This window comes from Antechinus flavipes, chromosome 6 (assembly GCF_016432865.1).
Source record: "Antechinus flavipes isolate AdamAnt ecotype Samford, QLD, Australia chromosome 6, AdamAnt_v2, whole genome shotgun sequence".
NCBI lineage: Eukaryota > Metazoa > Chordata > Mammalia > Dasyuromorphia > Dasyuridae > Antechinus > Antechinus flavipes.
The window spans coordinates 142,110,884-142,135,510 of NC_067403.1; the positions used below are offsets into that span (position 1 = coordinate 142,110,884).

At 31.7% G+C, this 24,627-nt stretch overlaps 1 protein-coding gene across 9 annotated transcripts in view; it reads left to right on the forward strand.

The window, feature by feature from the left end:
• Positions 1-24,627, forward strand: part of UBE2D3 (ubiquitin conjugating enzyme E2 D3) — a 53,028-nt gene that overhangs the window by 22,828 nt on the left and 5,573 nt on the right. For 6 of the 9 annotated variants that reach the window (XM_051964187.1, XM_051964183.1, XM_051964181.1 and 3 more), the window contains 4 exons: positions 11,390-11,453; positions 11,540-11,571; positions 22,190-22,267; positions 22,973-23,078. In XM_051964187.1, coding sequence (XP_051820147.1) covers position 11,453; positions 11,540-11,571; positions 22,190-22,267; positions 22,973-23,078 — 217 coding nt within the window. In that variant the 5' untranslated portion in view covers positions 11,390-11,452. Of the gene's footprint in view, positions 1-3,259; positions 3,325-11,389; positions 11,454-11,539; positions 11,572-22,189; positions 22,268-22,972; positions 23,079-24,627 lie in introns of those variants that run through there. The other 3 variants (XM_051964188.1, XM_051964189.1, XM_051964186.1) reach the window with 2 other exon arrangements.

The following is a 24,627-nucleotide window of genomic DNA, read 5'->3' on the forward strand; positions in this document are numbered from 1 at the left end:
ATAAAACATCAACAAAAATTAGTTATTCTTTCAAGTGGCACATGTACCTAAAATATAAAAATAAGTTTTTCATCGACATTTTATATTTAATTCATAATTATCCTGTTTTTTTCATTGTGATTTTTAATTTTTGGTTGTCCTTTGCTATTCCTCAATAGAAATATGAGCCTCTTTTTTTCTTCTCCATTTTTCTATATGCCCTTATCACAGTGTTAAACTTTATTATTGTTATTGATAGGCAAAAGGAAACATGTAGGCATTAACATCTTGGTGGTCTTCAGAAGTAGAAAAAATTACTGATGTAGGTAAATAGGGTGATCATAAAACGGAAGGAAAAAGGTGAATTTATAATATTAGAAATATGAGAAATTGTCAACAGGCATTGACGTTATATTATAATTTTGTTTAGAATGTTTTAGCATTGCTCTTTGGATTTAAGATATCCTTTCAAAAATAGAAATTTATGTAAAGCTAATTTTAAATTTGGGGCAGTCATGTGGTCTGGTAATAAAGTGGATCAAGAGCTGGTTTTGTGAGTGAGAAAAATCTGACTTCCTTGTCTTTTTTATATAGGCACATCTTTCTTTCCTATGTAATGCTACACAAAATCATCATTTAGTGTCTACCTCTGACAATTCTTTAATAGTATGTTTTAGAGAAAGTGAAATTGCTTTGTTGATGATTGTATTTTTTTTTTAATGATGTGATATACTTATAAGGTCTTTTAAAATTTAAGTTTTATTTTATTTTTGAGGGAAGATCAGTTTGCTTGCAAAATTTCAAATCACTTTCTCTCCCCTTTTCTCTCTTCTCGCTGTGCATTGAGAAATCAAGAAAAATGAAACCCCTATTACAAACGTACAATCAAGCAAAACATTTTTACATTGATCATGTCTAAAAAAATTGGGAGGGTAGGGAGGGAGAAAGCAATATGTGAGAGCCAGGTGAATTGAGTAGTTGAATTAACGTGTATCTAGCCTTCCTTTTAGGGGAAAATGTTAATTAAAGGGTTCCTTGTTTGGACCATTTTTATAAATCAAAACAAATGTCATTTTTAAAAGTAAATTATATTCTTCATTGCTAAGTAATTAAAATCCTTAAGTTTGACCTCAAAGAAGAGATAAGACTTAGATTTTTTCCCTTGGGAAGATGGGGTCCTGCAAGTAATCCGTGTGCTGTCAAACTTGGTATCTTATTTTTGCTGAACTTTTTTAGTTACAGTAGGAGATAGCTTTCTAAAGAGAGGCAGGAGGAATATATATGGAAATAAAGCATAATATGAACACTAAATATAACAATAAAAAATTAACATATTTTAATTCTCTTGTTTTTACATCATCTATATTTCTTTTGAATTTATTCCTCTATAATTCAAAAAATTAGAGTCTGGCTTAATATGTTGCTTTTTTTTAATACTCATTATTCCTGCCTTTGTAAAACTAGGGAGGGAAAGGATAATAGGTTTCATTTTTAGCTGTTACATATGTAGCTTTTAAAAGTAGTGACAAGTTAACTATAGATTCTTCAGAGAATTAAATTATTTTAAAATTTTGTTTAATAGTAATAATCAGTATAGGTATATGACTATCAAGCGGTAATGCATTTAAATGCTTTGTGTTTGGGGCAGAATATAGGTTTTTAAATTTTTAGTAATTTTTGTTAATATATGATTTCTAAATTTAGGCCTACTTAAGCTAGTCACTGATGTCTTAAAATGTAACTACAAAACATGCCTTTGGATGATTGGCTTTTATTTGTGTTGGTATTATGGAATAATGACTATATTTGGAAGTTGAACTTTGTACTAAATTTTATGGATTTTGGGAAGAAAAATATTCAATTTACTTAATGACCTTTTTATTATATGGTATATTTATAATAGCAGTTCACATATCTTAAAGTTATCCCAATTCTATAACAAGTTTTTACTTTCTTTTAAATAGTCAAGGATATATTTCATATTTTTTAAACTATAGAATTTTTTGAAAAATCATTAAAATTTTCCCCTTAAATCCAATTTCTATGTTATAGAAAGTGGATCATAGGTCATAATATAAAGTTGATATAAAAGTCAAATTTATTGTTTTAACATTTTATTTCTATCTTTGTTTTTACATCCTTTGTATTTCCCATTCAATCTATCTCTCCAAACACATCTTCCAAGAGAGTTGGTTTGAGACTTGGAGGTCAATCTAGTCCAATCCCTTTTATTGTATTTTTCTAAGGTTACACTGAGAAGCTTTTAAATGTCAGGTAGGTTGTGAAGAAAGTTACCTTTTGCATTTAACCAGTCCTTTAAAAACTAATATTTTGTACTTTAGCATTGTTATATGTAGCTTTTTGAGAGTATTTTGATATCATTTTAAAAGTGAAATTGCCTGAAATCCCTCTGCCACTTAACTATTTTGCTTTAGCCCAGAACTTTAGACATTGCCTTTCTTGTTTTGCACATCTGAAGGTTGGGACAGAATATAAATTAATGATATATAATTCAGTAGTTTTGTATGAGTTTTGTTGCTATAAAAGAATTGAGAAATCCTGGGGTGTTTTTCTGTTAGCTACAATAATTATGTTAATGCTGAACTTTTGATTTTCTAGTGATTTTTCTTCACTGGCTTCAGGCATCGATAGAAAATAGAAAATAACTTGGTTACATCTTCATTAGAAAAAAGCTTCATCACTTTTTGGTGTTTAGAATTTGTAAAATCTAGGCTAACACTTTCTAATGTGTAAATTGCTAGTGTTACCTGACTCTTTTAATTTTAATTTCAATATCCCTTCTCCTTACCATTTAAAAAAAATGGACAAATCTCTTTCAAGAAATAGTATACAATTTTCATAAAGTCAGTCATTTAATAAATCTACCCTTCCTACAACACTTAAAATAGGAATCCTGATTCTACTAGTTGCTTTCTCAAGTACCTATCCATATTTATTCATTATATGCAGCTCATATCCATGCCCTATAATCAGGAACTTATGTTCCTCTTGATATAAGGATAACAGTGGAATACAGGCTCTTCATTTATTTTCTCTTAACTTTTATGAGCTCATTTTTTGTGATTCTATATTTCTCTTACACTTGTGTACAGTTCTTCATTGGTTGTATGTTACACCCAATTTATGCCTATTGTGGCTAATCTACAAATTTGAATTCTAATGGCATAGCATTGATTAGCAAAAGGATATTGGTGTTTAAAAAGATGGGTCTTTGTTTTAGGGAGAAGCTTGGAGATGTAAAGATGTAGGGAGAAGCACTGAACCAAGGACAATCATGTGTGGTCAACTTAATCTACACCCCTTCCCTCCCCTCTCCCCCAATAGGTAGGTGTTCCAGCTGATTGTGTATATCAAAGTCTGAATGTTGGGTACACCTTTGGGAATATTTAGGCTTGATTTTGGAGTGATTATGGATCTAATTTAGTAGACTATGATGTTTCAGGACTTGATAGATTGATAGAATTAGTACTATGTTATCTAGACTCAAGAGCACATGAGGGATATGATAAGATAATCCCCTTCACTCCTTGGCAGAGTTGACAAGTCCTGGGGTGGTGTGGAACACTGCTTGTATATATTGGTTGGTTCTTTTCACCTCCTCTCCCCCCCACCCCCCCTTTTTTTTAATCTTTGTCATACTGGTTGTCTGCAAAGAGGATTGGAAGGAGGATACTGAGGCAAGTTTTGATAAGAACTCAAAAACTAAAATATTTTTAAAGAATGTCTCAAAGCCCACACCACATAAAGGGAATCCTTCCAGTAGAATTCAAAGTTATTTTTTGGTACTATATTTTTGTGCTTTGGTACAAAATCCTTAGGATTTTGACATTTAAAATCCTCGTTTTAGTCTTTCTAAAGTTCTAAATTTACTATCCCAAATGTGTGCAAGAGATAATATCCAAAATCATATTGGAAAAAAATGAAAAATAACATGGCAATTTCAACTTAACCTGATTAAAAAAAAAATGCTGCCAAATAACGGGAAGAAGATAAAAGAACAAAGACTACAACTATTTTCTAAGTAAATTAAATCAATATTAATCATTCATCCCCAAAAGCAGTCTCAGGTAGCTCCTTTTACAAGCTGAGAGATGTGGCAGCCTAGATCTAGTTCGTTTATAAAATCTTACCAGTCTTCAGCTGGCTTATGGGGCAGCTAGATGGAGAAGTGCATGGAGCACCAGCCATGGAGTCAGGCGGGACCTGAGTACTCAACACTTATTAGCTTTGTAACTCTAGGCAAGACAGCTCTTCTTACTTTTCTTATATCCTATAGCACACATATATATATATATATATAGCACACATTTCTTATACACACACACCTGTTTTATTTTACCTTTATTATTATTAGTCCTTGTGTGAACATGAATTTATTTTTCAATGTCTGGAGAGTTTATTTTATAAGTCTTCATAGATATTTCCCATTTTTTAATCATCTTTTGTTTTATCCTTGAAGTGTGATGAAGATGATCTCTTGCCAAACTTATGGAAAATTATTTCATCTTCTCACTGTTTTATGAGGCAGTGCCACTTAAAATTTTTCATTATCTTACCTTGTAAGATTTTATAAACGAACTAGATCTAGGCTGCCACATCTCTCAGCTTGTAAAAGGAGCTACCTGAGACTGCTTTTGGGGATGAATGATTAATATTGATTTAATTTACTTAGAAAATAGTTGTAGTCTTTGTTCTTTTATCTTCTTCCCGTTATTTGGCAGCATTTTTTTTTAAAACAGGTTAAGTTGAAATTGCCATGTTATTTTTCATTTTTTCCAATATGATTTTGGATATTATCTCTTGCACACATTTGGGATAGTCAATTTAGAAATGACAATTTACTTCACACCAAAATTTTTCTTAATGTTCTCATACTTCATATCTAGTAACCAGTTATAATAAATAAATCTCTCACTATAAACAAAAGGAGAAACATAGAATTTTCAACTATAATAATGTTTCATGATACCCCAATATGGTTTTTATTCCCAGGCAGTAGGGATTACTACATTAGCAATGTATGAGATTATTAAATTGTAAGTAGCACCTTCTTGATGACCATAATCCTACCTGGGAAGAAAGGAAAATTTGTTCTGACATTGGGTATTGGATTTTTTTCAGATCATTAGAGAGATTTAATTCTTTTAAAAAGTAATTATTTCCTCATTTTAATTTACAAGATATTTTTAGGTTCCTGTCATTGATATGGTCCTATCAGAATAGGGACATTTTGAGTACAATTGAGCCTAATAGATTGCACTTGTCTGTCTCAGAACCAAAAGTAGCCAAAATATTAACAGGTTTGGCCCTTACATCAGATGATCCCAGGGGAAGTAAAAGAAAAGAGTGTGATTTTCATTAGCTGAGATAATACCTGTCCTAAATGAAGTAACAAGTCTTTAAAAGTATTTGAAGTAAGGAGTCAAAAGAAAGTCATATATTTAGATTTGTATCTAGATTTTATATATGTGTGCATAGATATACACATTTAAATTATTTTATAATTTCTCTTATTTGCCTATTTTGAGAGTGCCTAGATAGTGTTAGACTTTTGACCCACTTGTCCAGGATCCTGGAATGAAGCTTTAAAAAAAATTCCCTTGACTAACGTTAGAATCATTGTAACTTATTTGCATAAGAAACAACCCATTTAAAGTATTTGTATATTTTTTTAAATATAGTCTTTGAAAAACTGTTAACTTACATGGTAGGCTACTGTTTTTATGAAAGTCTAGTCCCCAATGTTTCAAGGAAAGGTGGAATTTGAGAGAAGCACCGAAAATTTTCTTTTGTGTAATAACCTTCACTGATAGCTCTCAGTGCATGTGGGATTTCCCCCCTACTTTAACCTCTCCTTTGGTAAACTTCTGATAACAAGGTGCTCTAGTGAGGGTGATGTATTTGAAATCCAAATTTCAAGTTTAACACTCTCGGGCCCATTAGAGTTATTCTAGTCCACCTAGCTGCCCCATCAATATTTAGACACATAGTTTATACACTATTTGGACTTAGTTTTAGATATCTATGATTACTTACAGGTCTCTAAATCCCATGATTTCAGCTACTACTTTTGAAATAAGATAACCTTATATTCCAATATGTCTTGCATATAAGTGGGAACCCAGTAAATATGTATTGATTGATAATAACTCGATGATAAACTGGTATTTATTTTCTAACTGTCATGAGAGTAATCAATAGCTTTTATTTTCTCTTAATTTTTCTTTTTTCTTTTGCTTTCTTTCTCTCTTCCTTTTTTTTTTTTTTTTTTTTCCTGAGGCATTTGGAGTTAAGTGACTTGCCCAGGGTCACACAGCTAGGACGTGTTAGGTGTCTGAGGCCAGATTTCCACTCAGGTCCTTCTGATTTCAGGGCTGGTGCTAAACACTGTACCACCTAGCTGCCCCATCAATATCTTTTAAATATGAGAAGTATATTTCTCAAACAGCTTTATTTAAATTTAAAAAAAAAAACATTTAATTGAATTGAATTTAAAAAATGTGGAAATCTCAAATAATAAACTTTTTTTTAAAAGTAATCTTAGCAGCATTTTATTTGATCTAGATCACCTAATATAGCATTTGTGAGCTTATTAAAAAATCTTTTCTCTTTTAAAAGTAGTTGTAATCAAAATCAGTGTGCTAATAATAAGTCTCTAATTCCTGGTTTGGGGATTTCTTAATTACTTGGTATAAATTTTTCCAAATCACAAATTCTTCATAACATTTTATTACATTCATTTGATAGATTAGTTTATTTAGGCTGTTCCTCAATAATTGTAAAATCAATATATTTATATGTACAGGTCCTAGGTCAAAAAGTATTGGCAGTTTTGTTGCTCCTCCTACAGTATGTTGCCATGTTGTCCAAAAGTGGATATTCACCTGCATCTCAAGAATGAGTTCATATAAAGTAAATCATTTCTTCTTATCCTGTGATATATAGGAGGTAAGGATTAGCTGACCATTCAGGGTCTTGATTTTTCTTGAAACTACAGACAGAATCCAATGGACACTTTTAGGCATTTTTGCCTGTTATTGTATTACAGTTATTGGGAAAGGCATTTGTCTATACTTCATTTCTGGTGAAATGTAAGTTGCTCGGTAACTTTTTTGTATGTTTTTAAAAATAAAGATTTTGTTACTATTCTGAAAGCAAATCCATTTTAATTTGTTATTGCTTAGTATTTTCTTTTAGCTAGCTTGTCACTAAGTAGTCATTTTGATAATTAAAGCAAATAAATTTATGTAATCTCTATCTTTCAGGCACAAATTTAAGTTAAAAAAATTTTGAGAGGAGGTTTTAGTTGTCACCTCTTAAGTAGTAGCAGCAGGTGTCTCCAAATTTATTTCAACTTTGAGAACCTACATTGAGAAGTCACATCAGTGGCTACTCACTTAATCTAAATCTTTTGTTTGGAAAGTCTTCATTCATATCTTGTTTTTTTCTAGTATGTGAAGTAATTTATTTTTGTTGAATTAAAAGGATGTTTGTAATTAGCCTTGGAGAATAAACAAGACAATGTAGCTTTCTGGGGTTCTGAAAGATTGTAATGCCAGCAAGAGTGGTCAAATGTTAGAAGAGGCAGAGGCAACAAGGAAATTTTGATGTGAGAGAGAGAATTTAAGCTTGAGGAAAGATTAAAAAAAAATAAAAAAAGATGTGTAGGCAAAATGGGCTTGAGAATTAATGGGAGACAGAAGAGTTCATTTCAGGTATGGTATGAGCAAACTCATAGAAGATAGGAAAAGGAAATTGTATAAAATAAGTGAAAGGAATTTGAAATACTTTAATTCACTAATTTTCTTGGAAGTTTATACCCATTGCCTTTGTTCCCTGACCACTTATATTGTCTTTGACACTTTACAATCTGATTTCTGCTGCTTACCATTTTCCTCCAGTTTATCTCTAAAAAAGTCTCCATGTGATCTTATTGCCAGTTCAAATGTATTTTTAGTTCTTGCTGTAAAATTTGATACTTATGAGTAGTCCCTATTGGCTGTTCATTCCCTTCTATCTGTATGTGCTTATTTTTGATTTCATCGTTGGTCTTTTTTCATCATTCCTTGTCCTTTTTCTAACCAAGTATGGTGACTTTTGCCTAAAATTTTTTTTCCTTTAATTCCTCTTTGGAGCTTAGGATCATAGCTGATGCAAGAAACCACAGAGAATAATAAGAAAATCATAGGAATAAACTGATTTGGGTCTTTGAATCTGAGCTCATTCTTACTAAAAAAAATCTCATGACCTATTTTTAACATCTCTTCTCTTGATAATGTCATGTCACTCCCTTATTTTTCAACTCTGCCCATTATGTAGACCCTTAGACAAACATCTTCAACTGTGTTTGTCTAGGTGTTATTCCTGTTTAGCATCCTCAATCATGTGTTAATAAAAATCAAACCTTTAAATATCTCTTACTCTCATAATTTTCCTGACTGATTTTCAGTCAGAGGCATCACTATTTCACTGTTCATATGCAAAATCATAGTGTTGGCTTGCATTCTTCTCTCTCACACATGTCATTCTTAGAGAAATTTTTTTTTTTTAAAGAGAGTATTTTTTTACATCCTATTTTCCCAGTACCATCATTGAATTTTCATTATCAGCTGTCTCTACTTCTTTATTTTACTTAGCTAATTTTCATTATAGGTAGAATTGGTCGTGCTAGTGTACTACACAAAAATTACTAAAGGATTTCCCATGCTTATCTCAAATAACACTCTTTAAGCATTTGATACTTCAATGAAATTGAATTCCTGTGTCAAATGTTGAATACATTCCCTGCAGATACTTGAACCACTTTTCCTTAAATGCTTTTCATCTTTTGTTTGGTTTTCTATCCTTTTGTAGATTTAGAGATTCTAAAGCCAATAAACTCTTTCCACACCATCTTTTTATAACTTTCTGATATAGTGATGTTATTCTTATATATTAATTGTGTATGTATTATCTTAATTTCCTCCTTCTCTCAACTAAATTTAGTCCTTAATTGTTTTTTAAGATCATTGCTTTGAAGGTTGATGACTACCTCACACAATGAAGACTCATCTTCCCCTGTTCAAGTCTAGCCCCTGACATTTACTTGCTATGTGATCCCTGGGCAAGTCACTTAAGTTTTTGATTGTATTGATCTCAGTTTTCTCTATTATAAAACAAACTGAAGGTGGAAGTGGCAAACCATTCTAGTATCTCTGCCTAGAAAACCCCAAATGGGGTTCTGAAGAGTTGTACACAACTGAACACCACCACCACTTAAAATTTTTAGTAGTTTGAGGTAGTAGAAAGTTTAGAGCTTTCTTGTGTGGTGTGCATTGGAATGTCAAATTTTTCCTAGGTATCATCTGTTTGATATATTGTGGAAGAAATTCTTAAATGTGGTAGATAAAATATTTGACTTCATGATCTCTTCTAATTCCTTTTAATTTTTTTTTTTTTTTTTTTGCAGGGTGAAGGGTTAGGTGGATGGGGGGGCGGGGTGGGGAAGGGAGGGGACCTTGAGGTGGTTGGATTAAGAAATTTGTCCAATATCACACAGCTAGGAAGCATTAAGTGTCTGAGTTGGATTGTATCAAGTTAGGTCCTTGAAACTTTTTAAAGGTTTAAGGATTTTTAAGGGTTGGTGCTCTAGTCATTGTGCTGCTCCCTAATCTTCTAATTTTTAAGGTTCTGGAAGAAAGAAGCTTATCTTTGCCTTAAATTGGTTTGTTTGGTATAAAAATTCTGTGCTACAAACTTTGTTCATAAAGGATGGAGTTTGAATTAAACTGTTTAACATCTAATTAGACAGGCTATAACAGTTATATTCCCTAATCACTGATTTGGGGTTGATTATTCTCTTAACAAAATCGCTCTTAATTTAGTATCTCACTTTTTCTCTTCTTTAAAAACTTTTTTTAAAGACTGATGAGTGAACATGATGATCTTTTATAAACATGTTTTTGGAAAAGTGAATTCTACTTTTGTTTATGAATGGTTTTTAAATAACGTAACAGTCTTTTTATTGATTCTGGATATAAATGATCTATAGAGAATTGGCCTGAAAGTCAGGATGCCTGAGCAAGTCATTTAAACTTTTGAAACTAAAAATTCTGGAGACGGTTCCCATTTTTTTGGTAGAGAATGTTAAGAACTCCTATACTGATGAAAACACAGAGCTTGTCCCCCCAAAATTTTGTTTCCTTGTGAATTCTAGACATTTGATTCCATTGTATTTCTTCAAGAGCACAAGGAATTCTTTTCCACATAACTTTAAGTCATCTAAGTATACATGTCTGTAATTAAAAAAAAAAAAAAAACCGGAAAAGTAAGCTAAGATCCAGAAACTTAAAATTATTTTTCTGTTGATTTGGTGGAAACTAGGATAACAGAGTTAAGAAAATGATCATATGACAGAAGAAAAATGGGGTTTATACTCTGATAAAGATTATTGGAAGAGAATTACCATTTTGGAAATTGAGTTTATAAGAGCACAAAAATGTAAAATTATTTAGTTGTGTTAAAGCTGCTTTATGTCCTAGTAGTTAAGTTTTGTAAAAGTAACTTGTGGGAAATTATTTGTGTCATTCATGAAAGGACATGGAAGTGAATGTTTCTATGTAACTTAATATATTATATATCAACCATAGAAAGTTGAGCAGTCTGCCTCAACACAAGATTTTTTTTTGTATTTTGTTTTCCATAGATCTATTTATTCTCAGTGTCACAGATGTAAAATCAGCTTCCTAATAAGATCCTGACCATAACTTATTATTATTACTACTACATACAGAAGGCACTTAACTTTTCACAAGTTAAGTTTTCACAAGCATTACTTTTTGTGTGCCTTCTGGTAAATAAAAAGTTATTGTTTAATGAAAGTATTTCATACTCTTTATTTTAGAGAATTTCCAAAATTATAAGTTAGACATTGGCATTTTATTTTCTGAACGTGTAATCCGTACCTGGAAAAGTTTGACCTTTAGCCAAATTGACATACAAGAGCATTCCTTCAATAAGGAGAGGTACATGTAGGATTAAGCCTAATGACATATTATAGGACCCTTTCAAAAGTATTGTATTAATAACTCAAGTTTGAGAACTTTAGTTATATAAGGAAGCAGTAATGGCAAGCTGACTTTGAAATATGGTGGATAGAAAAGGGCAGCTACTGCCCAAGGTTCAGATATTTCTATAGAGTCTATCATTATGAAAAATCTGTAGTAGCCACTCATCTCCTTGTATGTAGTACAACTATTGGGAAAGTTAAAATTGCCCTCATTTAAACCTGCTATTTCTGTAGGTATTCTGTACTGTCTCTTCATTTTCACCTGTAAAATTATTGTAATAGATGGTATTTTTATTTTTATGTCTACATATTGTCTTGACCTATAATTTTCTTTCTATATAGGAACTTAGCGATTTGGCCCGTGACCCTCCAGCACAGTGTTCTGCAGGTCCAGTTGGGGATGATAGTAAGTGTTTTCCAAAACTTTGCCATTTAATTTGAAAATAGCATATACAATTTTTTAGATGATAACAAGAGTTTTTCTTTTTCTAGTGTTTCATTGGCAAGCCACAATTATGGGACCTGTGAGTATTGTGAAACTTTTTAAATGATGATTTTAATTGAAAATTCAGTATTAATCTGGTTAGAATTTTAAATTACCTCTTTGCTTAATGAGGGTAGTAGTCATAAAAGTTTGTTTTTAAACAATAGCAATATTGCCTCTGAAGGAAATATCAGGTAATTTAAAAGACTTAATTCACAAGTTTTAAATTCCATATTTGTGACCCATCTTCTTCTTAAGGTGTGGCACCTGTATGAAATGTCAAAACTTCTTTGACCTCAATACAGATGACCTTTATAGATACAAAGCACTCTCATAGGCTTTCCTGGTATTTCTATGACAAATTATTTAAATAATTCTGACTTAGCAATGAGTCAGGCATTATTCAAAGGTGTTAATGCTAATTAAAATTTATGATAATTAAATTTAAGTGTAGTGGTGGACATTTAACTACATAATTCTGTTTAATAGTGTTACAGAAATGCAAAAAAAAATTAGTCAACTGCTTTTTTAATCTAGCTAAAATAAAGATATATAATACAGATTAAACACTTGAAAGGAGTGTCAGTGTACATTATACTAAAATATGTTGTAGATAGCAATCTTTTGAATCAAGGTATTTCAGGATTTTATAGTGTCTTTATATTTGAACAGTGATTTTTCTATATTAAAGAATTAGTGTTACAGTAATTCTGGATTTTGAATGTCACTTCCATTGATACTGTTCTTTATTATATTGATAGCTATTTTAAATAAATAGATTTCCAGTCAGAAGTATCAGGAACTCGTTATAGTTATGTAGTCCTTTCCAAGTGAAACATACTGAATATCTGTAAGATATGTCAGAATCTTTATTTGGAGGATTTGAGCTACATGTCATGTTAGCCAAAAGTTATTTCTATTCCCCTTATCAGAAAAGATTCTTGTACAGTGTTGACATTCTGGGGTGACAGAAAAAAAAAATTAGCTTTTTATGTTGGGTACATATTTGATTATTCTAAACAGTTTTTAGAAATGTAAATGTAAGCCTAAATTTGTTACCTTCAGCTTCTTCTTCCCCCCCTTAAATAGGATAGTGGGATTTTGGAGTATTGCATAAAACTTAAATGGTAATTTTCAATAGTATTTTACTTTTCCAAATACATGAAAATATGTTTTCAATATTCACTTTCTAAAATTTTCTCCCTGCTTCCCTTATCTCTTACTTCCCCAAGACAACAAGCAATCTTATATAAGTTAAATATGGCAATTCTTTTAAACATTTTCATATTTGTCATGTTGGGTAAGAAAAATCAGACCAAAAGGAAAAAGGAAAAAACCATGAGAGGGGAAAAAAGTCCCCCCAAAAGGGTGAAAATACAATATTGATCCACATTCCGTCTCCATAGTTTTCTCTCTGGATGTAGATAGTATTTTACCTCCCAAGTCTAATGGAATTGCCTTGAATCACTGCATTGTTGAGAAGATGGACTTGAGTTCGTCACCATTGATTGTCACATAGTTTTGTTGTTACTGTGTACAATGTTCTGGTTCTGCTCACTTTCACTCAGCATCAGTTCATTGTAAATCTTTTCAGGCTTTTCTGAAATCAGTCTGATTATTATAATTTTTATAGAATAATAATATTCCATTAGATTTATATATCTTAACTTATCCATCCATTCCCTAACAGATGAATTTCCACTTCTTTGCCACTACACAATGAGATGTTACAATATTTTTGCACATGTGGGTCCTTTTTCCTCTTTTATTGTCTTTTTTGGATAGAGACCCAGTAGTGACACTGCTGGATCAGATCAAAGGATATGCACAATTAAATGTAATTTTAAAAAAATATTTTGGGGATACTAAATGTTAAATATACTATTATTTAAAATATATAAACATGCACCCTCTATATAATAGCTTCCTGGCAGTTTTTTTCATGTAAGAAGAATTTTGTGAAAAGCTAAAATTAAAAGTAAAATTAATTTAAAATATGCTCAGTAAATATATTCATTAATGTGGTAAAGAGATGGTTTAAATAATTCTTAATGTTTTATATTAGCTTTCAAAAAATTGGAATTTTGTAAAAACATAACATCTTGAAACAAGTCAGGTCATAGAAATTTTACTCTGTAAAATACAAACTTTTGATTGATCTTTACAGTATCCAAAAGTTTAAATTCCAACTTGAAGTCAGTTCCCAGTTCCCTTAGAGACATAATAATTGTGTGTGTGTGTGTGTGTGTGTAACAAAATGCAGCTTGTATTCTCTGATTTTGAGAAATGGAGACATTGCCTTGAAGCATTATGGATGGTTGAAATGGATAACTCAAGATGAATTCTATGTACTGAAGAGTGGACTTGTATGTATGTCTGTCTGCTTCTGTACTGAAATATTTATCAAATATATAGTGACATTAATACTAGGCTATTAATTTGATTTTTTTGTAGTAGTATAAGTGGATAATTGATGAAATAGTATTAGAAGTAAAGTCAGCTTTTATTAGGATAACTATATTTACTTGGCCATTATTTTTGTGTGGTCTAACCAATTCAACAAGTACATATTACTAGCTATGTGTAGGTGCTAAATAATACAAAGTTGTTATTTTTAAACATTCTAGCCTGCTGTTTACTTCCTATTTGAGGAAGAGATACACTTAGGGAACAAAGGTGTGTTTATAGAGAAGTCCATACAAAATACCGACATGATCAATTTAAATCATTTATGAGGTTTGGGGAAGACTTCTGGGTGAAATCAGGAAAAGCCTCATAAAGAAAGATTGGTATTTAAACTGAAGTTTGAAGGGAGATAGATGTTTTAAGAGGTAGAAATGAGAAAATGCTGCATTCTAGATGTGAAAGGTAGTCTAAGGCAAAGTCTAAAATAGGAAATTGAGTTGTTGAAATGTAGACTGGGAGTAGAGAAGAGTAATTATAACAAAGATGGAGAAAATTGGAGCCAGATTATGAAGAATTATATATATCAAATACAGGCACTTTTATATTTTACCCTGAAAACAGTAAAGAATCATTGAAGCTTCTTCCAACACAATAGTGTAACATTAAAACTTAAACTTTAAGGAATATCAGTTTAACTGTTGAGTGGAAGATGAGATTATTGAGAAACTATGCAGAGCAATCAATTAATAGACTACTATAGTGGTAATCTAGGCCAAAATTATTGAGGGGCCTAGTCTAGGGTAGTTGTGGTATATTAGAAATGGGGCTGGTTATAAAGTAGATTGTAGTAGTAGAATTGGCAAGATTTTGTAACTGATGAAAGAAAAGGAGTAAATGATACGAAGGGTTTGATTGTGAACCTGGAGGACTGGGAAAAAACAAAACTCAACACAAAAGGGAAGATGAGAAAGCAAAGAGGTAGGTTTATGGAGAAAGAAAATGAGTTTTCATTTGTCCATCTAGATTTTCAGATATCTGTGGAACATGGAGCAGGAACTTTGTGTGACTTCTCAGATCAGTTGATTGGAATAAAAGGATTTAAAATTAAATAATACTTAAAAAGGCATGGTGCAAGTATATAGTAGAAAACTTTTTAAGTGCTAGATTGAGAAGTTTGTATTTTGTCCTAGATGCAGTAGTAAAAGGCTATGAAAGATTTGTGAGTGTGGGTGTGTAAAAAATAGATTGAAGAAGAGACTCTGTTGGAAATATGAGGCAAGGGATGATGATGAGGGCATGAACTTAGTCTCTGTATTAGTTGAGAGTGGAATGAATATTGTGGTTTGTTGTTAATCTTGAGTTCTTTGGAATTATTATGCACCATTAATAAAGTTGCTAGGATTTTCACAGTTGATTATTACTGTGTTTTTTTAATTGTATACATAGCTCTCCTGTTTTTGCTCATTTTACTTTGTATTAATTCATATGTTTTCCCACGTTTTCTTAAACTCAGGCTAGATATCATTAGAGTAGTAATGCCAAAAGATTCAAAAATACTTAAAAAAACAATTTTTAACATTATTTTAAATTGTTTTTGAGTTCCAAATATCCTTTTCTCCTTTACTTCCTCCCTAGGACTGTAAGCATTTTAATGAGTTATATGTGCAGTCGTGTGTACATTTACATGTTAAATCATGTTTTGAAAGAGGAAATGGACCAAAAGGAAAATACATGAAAAAAATGTGACAAATAGTACTTTGATCTGCATTCAGAGTCTATAAGTTTTTTTTCTGGATGTATGGATAGCATTACAGAGAATAGCTACAATACTGCTATAACTGTACAGTATTTTTCTAGTTCTGCTCACTTTGCATTAGTTCCTGTAAGTTTCTAGGTTTTTCTGAAATCATCCTGCTTGTCATTTCTTTACAGCACAGTAGGATTCATTACAATCACATACTACAACTTGTTTGGATATTTCCCGATTTTCAATTTCAGAAGTTGGTTTACTCTTTATGAATATAAGGATTCAAGGAACCAACAAGAGTAACTTTTTAAAATTAGACATCTTGGTACCCCAAAGATGGTGGTGCCGTCAAATGGGTATTTTGGAAGAGTGATGTGTTTTGTACTTATTGAATTTGTCAGCTCTCCAGATGGTAGTTGGGACTCATCATGGATCTCATCAAAGGTATCTACAAAGGTGATGATCATTGAACTCCCTGAGAACTTATTAACCAAGGGAAAAAGTGTAGAGTGAAAAGAGGGCCAGGGATAATATTTTAGAAGATGTTCAGTGAGCTGGGAAAGTTTTTTTTAAGGATTGTTCAAGGGTAAAAGGATTAAATTTAATCTGTTCAGTTCCAGAGGCAACATGTTGAACAAATAGAAGAAATTTTAAAGTACAAGTTAAACTTCCTGACAACTAGAAAAAGAGATCTTAGTGGAGCATTAGAACCAGAAGAGACTCATCTTGCCTCATACTTAAAAAACATTAACATTTTTGAATTTAAAAGCATTGACAAAGTTAACTTCTCAAAAGTTCCTGTTCCCTCCTCTTCAAAATGGGACAATAACCATTGCACTATATAATTCTTGGGGCTGTTGGGAAGGGACACTTTACAAACCTAAAATTCTAAACATGAGTTGTTACTTTTGACATTAACGAAAGAGAAATGGCTACATGACTCAAGGTCTCTTCCACTCTGAAAATCTATAGTTTTATAAGTAGAGTGCACAACTATTAAAACTTGCAACAAATCACATCTTGATAGGCCTAAGTTTTTCCCATCCATGAAATATAGTTAGTTAAGTAATGTTAGGCAAGATGGCCTCCAAAGTCCCTGCTACCTCTGCAGAGTAAGGATTCTAAACCTTTTTCTTTTTTAAAAATATGCATGGAGGAACTTTTTTGTTAGTCTAGTGAAGCCTATAAATCTTACCTTTAATTGCACAAAATACATAAGATTACTTCTCCCCACCAAAAAAAATACACGATGTCCTCTTGGTGTTCTGCTCATTTCGCTTTATATTTCACAAAAGTATTTCCATGTGTTTTTAAGATCATTGTCTTCATCATTTCTCTATAACATAGTATATAACATATACCATGACTTATTTGGTCTTTACCCAATTGATAAGCATCCCTGCGATTTTCAATTCTTTACTACCATAAGGAGAGCTGCTATGAATATCTTAAAACATACAGGTGATTTCCCTTTTTCATTAATCATCTTTGGAAATAGATCTAGGAATGGTATTGTTGGGCCAAAGGGTATGTAAATAGTTTAATAACTGTGGTCATAATTTCAGATTGTTCTCCAAAATGGCTGGATCATTTTTACACCTCCACCAACAATAAGTGTCCAATTTTCTGCGTCCCCTCCAACATTTGTTGCTTTCCCCTTCAGTCATTTTAGCCAGTCTGGTAGGTATAAAATTGTGTCTCATTATTATATAACTTGCAAGCATAGCCCAATATCAATACAGATAAAGTAAAAAATGGATAAAGGACTTGGATAATAAAAAGAAATATTAAAAGAACATGGAATGTATTACGAAACTTGTGGACTAGGTGAACAATTTATAAATAATAATAAAGCAAATTTAGGTGTAAAATTGAAAACTTTAATAATAAAATTGAAAAGATTTTGTACAAATACAGCAAATTTAGCCAAGATTAGAAGGAAAGCAGAAAATTGAGGGGAGGATTTATAGATAGTTATCAGAAAACTCTCAAAAAATAGCTTTGTCAAATCTATAAGAATATGAGACATTCTCCAATTGATAAATGGTCAAAATATATAAAGTTTTCCATGAAGAAATCAAAACAATTTTTATAGTCATGAAAAAAGTTATAAATCAATATCAATTAGAAAAATTCCTATTGAAACAACCTTGAATATTCCAGCTTTTTAAGATCTTATTGTAGCAAAGGAGAGCCCATTTCTTTAGGTACACCTGTTCCATCTTTGAATAGTTGAGAAAGTGCTCTATAAAGAGACTATATCCTGACCTTTTGTTTTCTAAAACATTTTTACTCTTTGATTCATGGATTTTACCATTCTTTTAAAAAAAATTTTTTTGAATTCCAAGTTTTTTCCTCCCTTTCAACTATTCCCCTATTTATTGAGAAGGCAACTGTTAACGATATCAAGTGTGTGCATGTAAATGCAAAATATTTTATTAGCTTTTTCTCTCTGGAATTATAGCACTTTTTCAGGAAGTTTGGACTCATCAAAGTTTTTGAAGTGAATGTGGTATTACTAGGAAGTTTTTCATCAAACCTGTCTTAGCAAAACTTGTAACTTCCGTCCATTGATGGATCAGAACAATTCTAATCCTCATTTGTGATAGATGTTTTAATTATACAGGCAGTTTTATTTTCCTTCAATTAATTAACTTTTCTAAGCTAAATATTCCCTATTAAAGTAATTCTAATATGGAATGACTTGGGTTCCATGTTTGAATGTCCTTTTCTCCAAATGTTCTTCAGGGCAGAATCCTGGGGCTACATAACTTTATTCCTTTCTTACTGAAGCCTAACATGTGCTTTTTGGGGACTATTCCTCTGAACTTTTCTCTCTTTGTAGTTATGGTTGACCAAAACTTACAGGGTTTTTGTGTGTATGTGTGTGTTTTTTTTTTTTTTTTAATAAGTATTTTTTGACATCTAGACTATGAAAAAATAAGGCAGTCCCTGCATTCAAGGAATTTATATTCTCCTAAAGGAATGCACATATCTATTCATATAAACAAATAGCTACTATACAAAATCCAGTTTTGATTTGTGGGGTAGGGATAGCACTAATAGTTGTACATATTATGAAAAGCCCATTCAAATACTTGGCACTTAATCTGAGCCTTCAAAGGATACAGGGTTTCCAACGAATAAAGGAGAGGAGGAAAATGTATTCCCAGCATGGTAGACAGCTTGTGCAAAGGCCTGGAAGTGGGAGATGCTACTACAGCTTGATTTGGCTTCAATGTAGAGGGAATAGAATGGGAGAGAGGGGTGTACAAATATTCAGCATACAATAAGTAGAAAATATGCTGAACCTAGATTTTGAAGGTCTTGAAATACCAAGTGGTGAAGTTGGCATTTAATCTTAAATAGGGAGAAATTTCTTGCAGTAGAATTATACATGTAGGATCTTTATTTTTAGGGATATTATTTTGGCTTCTGTTGTAGATCAGAGAGGTGAGACAGTAGATCATCAACTTGTGTCATTCACTACATGCATTCAATTCTGTCATTCACTATATGTACTCAATTTCCAAATCTTAAATTTTTCTGCTTTTACCACAGGTTTTCCATCTAATTTCTTCCCTTTGTTCTCACAATTAGCAGCATTAGTTCGGGCCCTCATCTTTCATCTAGACTGTTGGTTTTCTTGTCTAGTCTGTCACTTTTCCTATGTGATCAACTGCAGTGACTCTTGGATCTCTAGGATCAAATATAAACTCTTAAGATTAACTTTTAAAACCTTTCATATCTTCCCCCCAGTGTAGCTTTCCAACCTCTCTATATAAATTGTTTTTTATGTAAGGATTTTTTTGTATATATACCTCCCACATTTTTGCAGTCTTGCCAAAGTGGCTCCATTCTACTCCTAATGCAGAAGCTCCAAAGCTTTGCTTTGGTTATCCCAAGTGGAGGAAGTGTTCTTTTGCTCCTTAGGAGAAAAAAAAAAAATTAATGAAAAGTCCAGTTTAGACTCAGACCTTTACATGAAACTTTTTCTGTTTTCCCTCTGGCCAATGTCTGTGTTAGCTCTATGTGCTTATTGCTTGTTTCTTCCATTAGAATGTAATACGAATAAAACAATGTTTGTAATACAAATAACAGTGAAATTATTCCTATTCCCAAAGAGCATTTGGGAATAGGAATTATTTATTTCATTGTTATTTGTATACCAAAGGATCAGAGTGCCTAGTATATGTAGTATGTCTTTAATTATACCAATTTGAAAGCTATTGAAATCGTTCATAGGAGAGACCTTGAACTAAAGTAGTTGTGATGGGTAGAGCGAAGGTAGAATTAGAAGGTGTGTTGTGGGAATAGAACACCACAAGACATTGGGTGAGTGAGAATGATGAGATGAGTATAATTCCTAGGTTTGAACTTTTGTGACTAGAAAAAAAAAATGGTAATTAACAAAGTAAAGGCAAGCTTTAAGAGAAAGAAAATTATTTATTTTTGTAAATAAAGAATTTGAAGTGCATGTGTGACTTGTAGGTAGTGATTACAGAATTATTGATGTATAACTGGAAAGAGTCTTGAAGCCATCTATTACAAACCTCATTTGACAGATGGGGCCCATCAAGGTGATGTGAATTTCCCCCAGGTTGTAAAAGAAGTTAGACTGAGGTGAGACATGAGTCCAGGTCTTTGAGCTTCAGGTAGTTCTATTTCCATTGTGCCAATATGTCTCAAAGGCAGTTGATGTGGGGTTTGAGCTGTTGCCTGATTTTGAGGGGGGGAAAGGGAGAATGCACTTGTTAAATTTTAGGAACCTAATATTTGTTGGTGGTAGTGATGGTGTTTATTCATTCATGGCCTACTCTGTGTGACCCTGTGGACTTTTTGTCTGCTGGATTTTCTTGGCAAAGATACTGGAGTGGTATGCCTTTTTTCTTCTCCTGTTCCTGCTTTATGGATGAAAAGTGAGACAAGTAAGGGTTTAAGACTTGCCCAAGGCCACACAGTAATGTGTTTGAGGCCAGATTTAAACTCCAGTCATATTAATTCTAAGTCCAGTGCTCTATCCCTTATACCACCTAGCTGCTCTAGGAGTTTAAATATAGCATTTTACATTTATACATGTTATATTTTTCTTGGATTCTGCCTATTGTGGATTTTTTGGGGTCCTAATTCTTTGAGCACAGTTAGCTATCTCTTTTTGTCTTTGAACAAACATTTAGTGCTTTTTCACTGTTGAAGATGGAAATTTTAGATAAAAGTTGGATTTCGTTTTTAAGGGTTTTTTTTTTGTTTGTTTGTTTGTTTTGTTTTGTCTGTGTTGTCTATTCATTAGTTTGTAAGGTCCTAAGACTTAGTCAGGAATTGTTATTTTACTTTTGTATCCCTAGGTCTTAACATAGAGTGCTTTGGATTTGGTAAATGGCTACCAAATTAAAGTTTAAGAAAGAACTCTACAATTAAACACATAACTTTTCTCTATCAAAAAAGAAAAAAATTATTTCCGTGAATGATCAGATTAAGACTCTTATGAAAAGACTTTGTGATAGATATATGCTTTTTATTTCTGTAGCTTGTGTTGGGGACAAAAAAAATTTAATAGCTTTGGAATTTTACTTTCTAGTTATTATAGCTAAAGGCAGATCCTGATGCATTAATAATTAGTTCATAGATTTCCCCTAATTTATCTGTATTCAAATTTTCAAAGAATATTTTACTTTTCATATTTTTTTCCTCAGTATTTTCTTATCTACTCCCTACTTTTTTCCTTGGTTATTGATGTATGTGTAAGTTTTTTTTAAAAAGTGACAGCAATTTGTTTCTCTTATAGTAAAGAACAGGGGAAATGTTAGAACAACTAATGGGGCACATTAGAGATAATTTTGTTCTTTAGCAGCAAAACAACAAAAACCTATGTTTTAGATGTTAATATTTATCTCAGATAATCAAGTTGGTATTTTAAAAATACATCCTTTTGAGGTTGCTATTTATTGTTCATTGACTGAAAACATTCTTTTGACTTAAACGTTAGACATTTTAAAGTAATTTCAATCTTAAATCTTAGCAACTGGTTTGTAGTTTAGTTAACTACAGATTTGTCTTAGCTGCCTTCTAGTATATAGCTTTAGTATGTTTAGCATGAAAACTGCTTAACTAGTCTGTCTTATTTTTTAATACTGTCTAGCAGAGATGTCAAACTCCCAACTATTCTCATTTTGAAGGCATCAAAATAAAATATAATTGGAAAATGTTTAATAAAATAAATAAAATACAGATAATATTAATTTGTGATTTTCTAAGTCAATATGCAGCTGTAGGAATTTTTGAAAGTGATATCTCTTGTAGGGCATGGAATATTCCAAATTCTTGGAATAGATAATTTTAGATTGATATTTAGTTGGACATTTCACAAAAATTAACTTTGACTTAATAGTGTACTGTTTTCTGATTTTGCTTCATGAACAAAAATGCTGAAAATAAAATTGTGCATTTTAATTCAATATTTAAGTGATGCCATGGACTTAAAATTAAATAGTTTTTTTTTTGACAGAATGACAGCCCATATCAAGGCGGTGTATTCTTTTTGACAATTCATTTCCCTACAGACTACCCCTTCAAACCACCTAAGGCAAGTATTTCTCAAAATAATTGATATACGGTGATATATTACTTAAGAAATATATTTGCACAAGTGTCCTAATTCTTACCTCCTCTGTTAACTTTTAATGATAATTAACAAATGTCTTAATTCGTATTTATAAGCTCTTCAAACTAAGATTTTCACCTTTTTTTTTGTCAGAAAAACTGTTACATAAATAAAAGTTTGAGTCTTGAATAAAACTGAAACATTTATATAGTCCTTAAGAATGACTTGATCTTATAACACCTTATATAAGGATGTTATAGTATCATTGGAACAATTAGGTCTATATACAAATGAATGTGAGCAATTCAGATACGAATACTTTACTTTTTGAAGTGAATGTTTTATGGTATTTTGGTAATTTTGGACACACATTTTTAGTAGGATCCAAAAAGCGTTGATCTTACACTTTCTACCAAATTTTCTCTCTATTCAAAATTCTCATATTGCAATTGAAACTACCTGTCTTCAGAAGATAACATTGGATCTTTTTATAGTTATTGCTGATTTGTGAGCACTAAATGTTTTGTTTGCTTGAACTCATTAAGGTATAAGACTAATTTGGTTTTGTTCCTTTATATCTTCATGATTGAATTAGATGCCAATTTTAAAAGTACTTATTTTTAAGCTTATTTTAAAATTATTTTTTTCTCTTGGAAAAGCCCTTAAATATTTTATTCTTTATTTTAGGTTGCATTTACAACAAGAATTTATCATCCAAACATTAACAGTAATGGCAGCATTTGTCTCGATATTCTAAGATCACAGTGGTCTCCTGCTTTAACTATTTCTAAAGGTAAAAGAAAAAGAAATGAAGATTATGGATTTGTTGATAGTACTTTTTATTCAAGTATCAGTTAAAAGTTAATTATGCTTACTACATGTTCACATTTTCATCTGTTTATTGCTTCCATGAAAGTTTGTTGCTACTTTAGAAGACCTTTGTTAAAAGTTTCCTTTGGTTCAAAAAGTATATTTTAAAAATAATCTGTTGTCCAAGGAAACATATTCTGTATTGTCTTTTAAACAAAATGTTCTTTTGACAAATATTTGTTACTTAACATACAGAATGAAGGGATCTTGACACTGACATAACATGCTGGTAACAAAAAAATACCTTTTAAATAATTTTTTTTTTTACATTTAGTTTTGCTCTTTCTCCATTAGCCAGTTTGATTTAACCATCTTCTTGGAACCAGGTACTTGAAACATTGAAACACAGAATGTATTTCAACAGCATCTACATATGAGCCTGTAAAATGATTGAATTTATAAAACTTCAGCTTCAAAACTCTTTAAGTTATATACTAAGAAATTAAAGTTACACATAATATGCCAGTTTACATAATATATCACAAATTTAGCCTCAGTTCTCCACATAGACATTTGGTTTATTGAACCTGAGGCTAAATTCCTATGCTAGGCACAGTGAGAGATTAAAAAGTTTATATAAACCATTGGCAACACATCATACCTTCAATAAATATATAAATATTTTTCCATCAAAGTTTTCTACAGGTTAGATTGCTATAATTTTCTTATTTTTGGTCACCTTTGTGAAGATGGGAATAGAAGAAAGAGTATCTTGGAATTTGTTTCATGAACCGTATTTGGGACTGTGGTTTTAGAATTCATGTAGTAGCTTGTAATGGACATTTTCACAAATCTTTTCCATTTTGTTCTTTCCATTTCATTCTAAATAGTTCCTTAGTATTATCTGACCTGTTCAGTCATTTTAGTTGTGTCCCATTCTTTGTGCCCCATTTGGAGTTTTCTTGACAAAGATATAAGAGTGGTTTGACATTTTCTTCTCTAGCTCATTTGACAGATTGAGGAAACTGAGGCAAACAGGATTAAGTGACTCTCCCCCTCCCGGATCACTCAGCTGATGAGTGTCTGAGGCTAAATTTGAACTCAGGAAAGTGAGTCTTCTGGACTCCAGGCCTGGCATTCTTTCCATTGTGCCACCTAAGCTGTCCCATTATCTGGCTTTACTTGAGATTTGAGATATGTGATCGATCAAGCTTTCTGTAAACTTTTTTCCCTTCTGCTTTTCTGCTGTTTTTGAAGTAATTTTAAACAAGTTTCTCTCACTTTTCTGTCTTAATGATCTTATGAAACATTTATATTCCTAACTGGTATTATCCTTACTTGTCATAGCTCTCTACTTGGCAAGGAGATCAAGTGTTTGTGGTTTCTGTGATTTCTAGGCAGTTTTATGAATAGCAGTGATTTGTAATGGTGCTCATTTCCCAGTTTCAACAGATGTTTAAATCAGGTTGGAGTTGACTTGATTCAATGCCATTACTTTTATTTAGTCTACTAATTTGTTATCAGTTTTATGC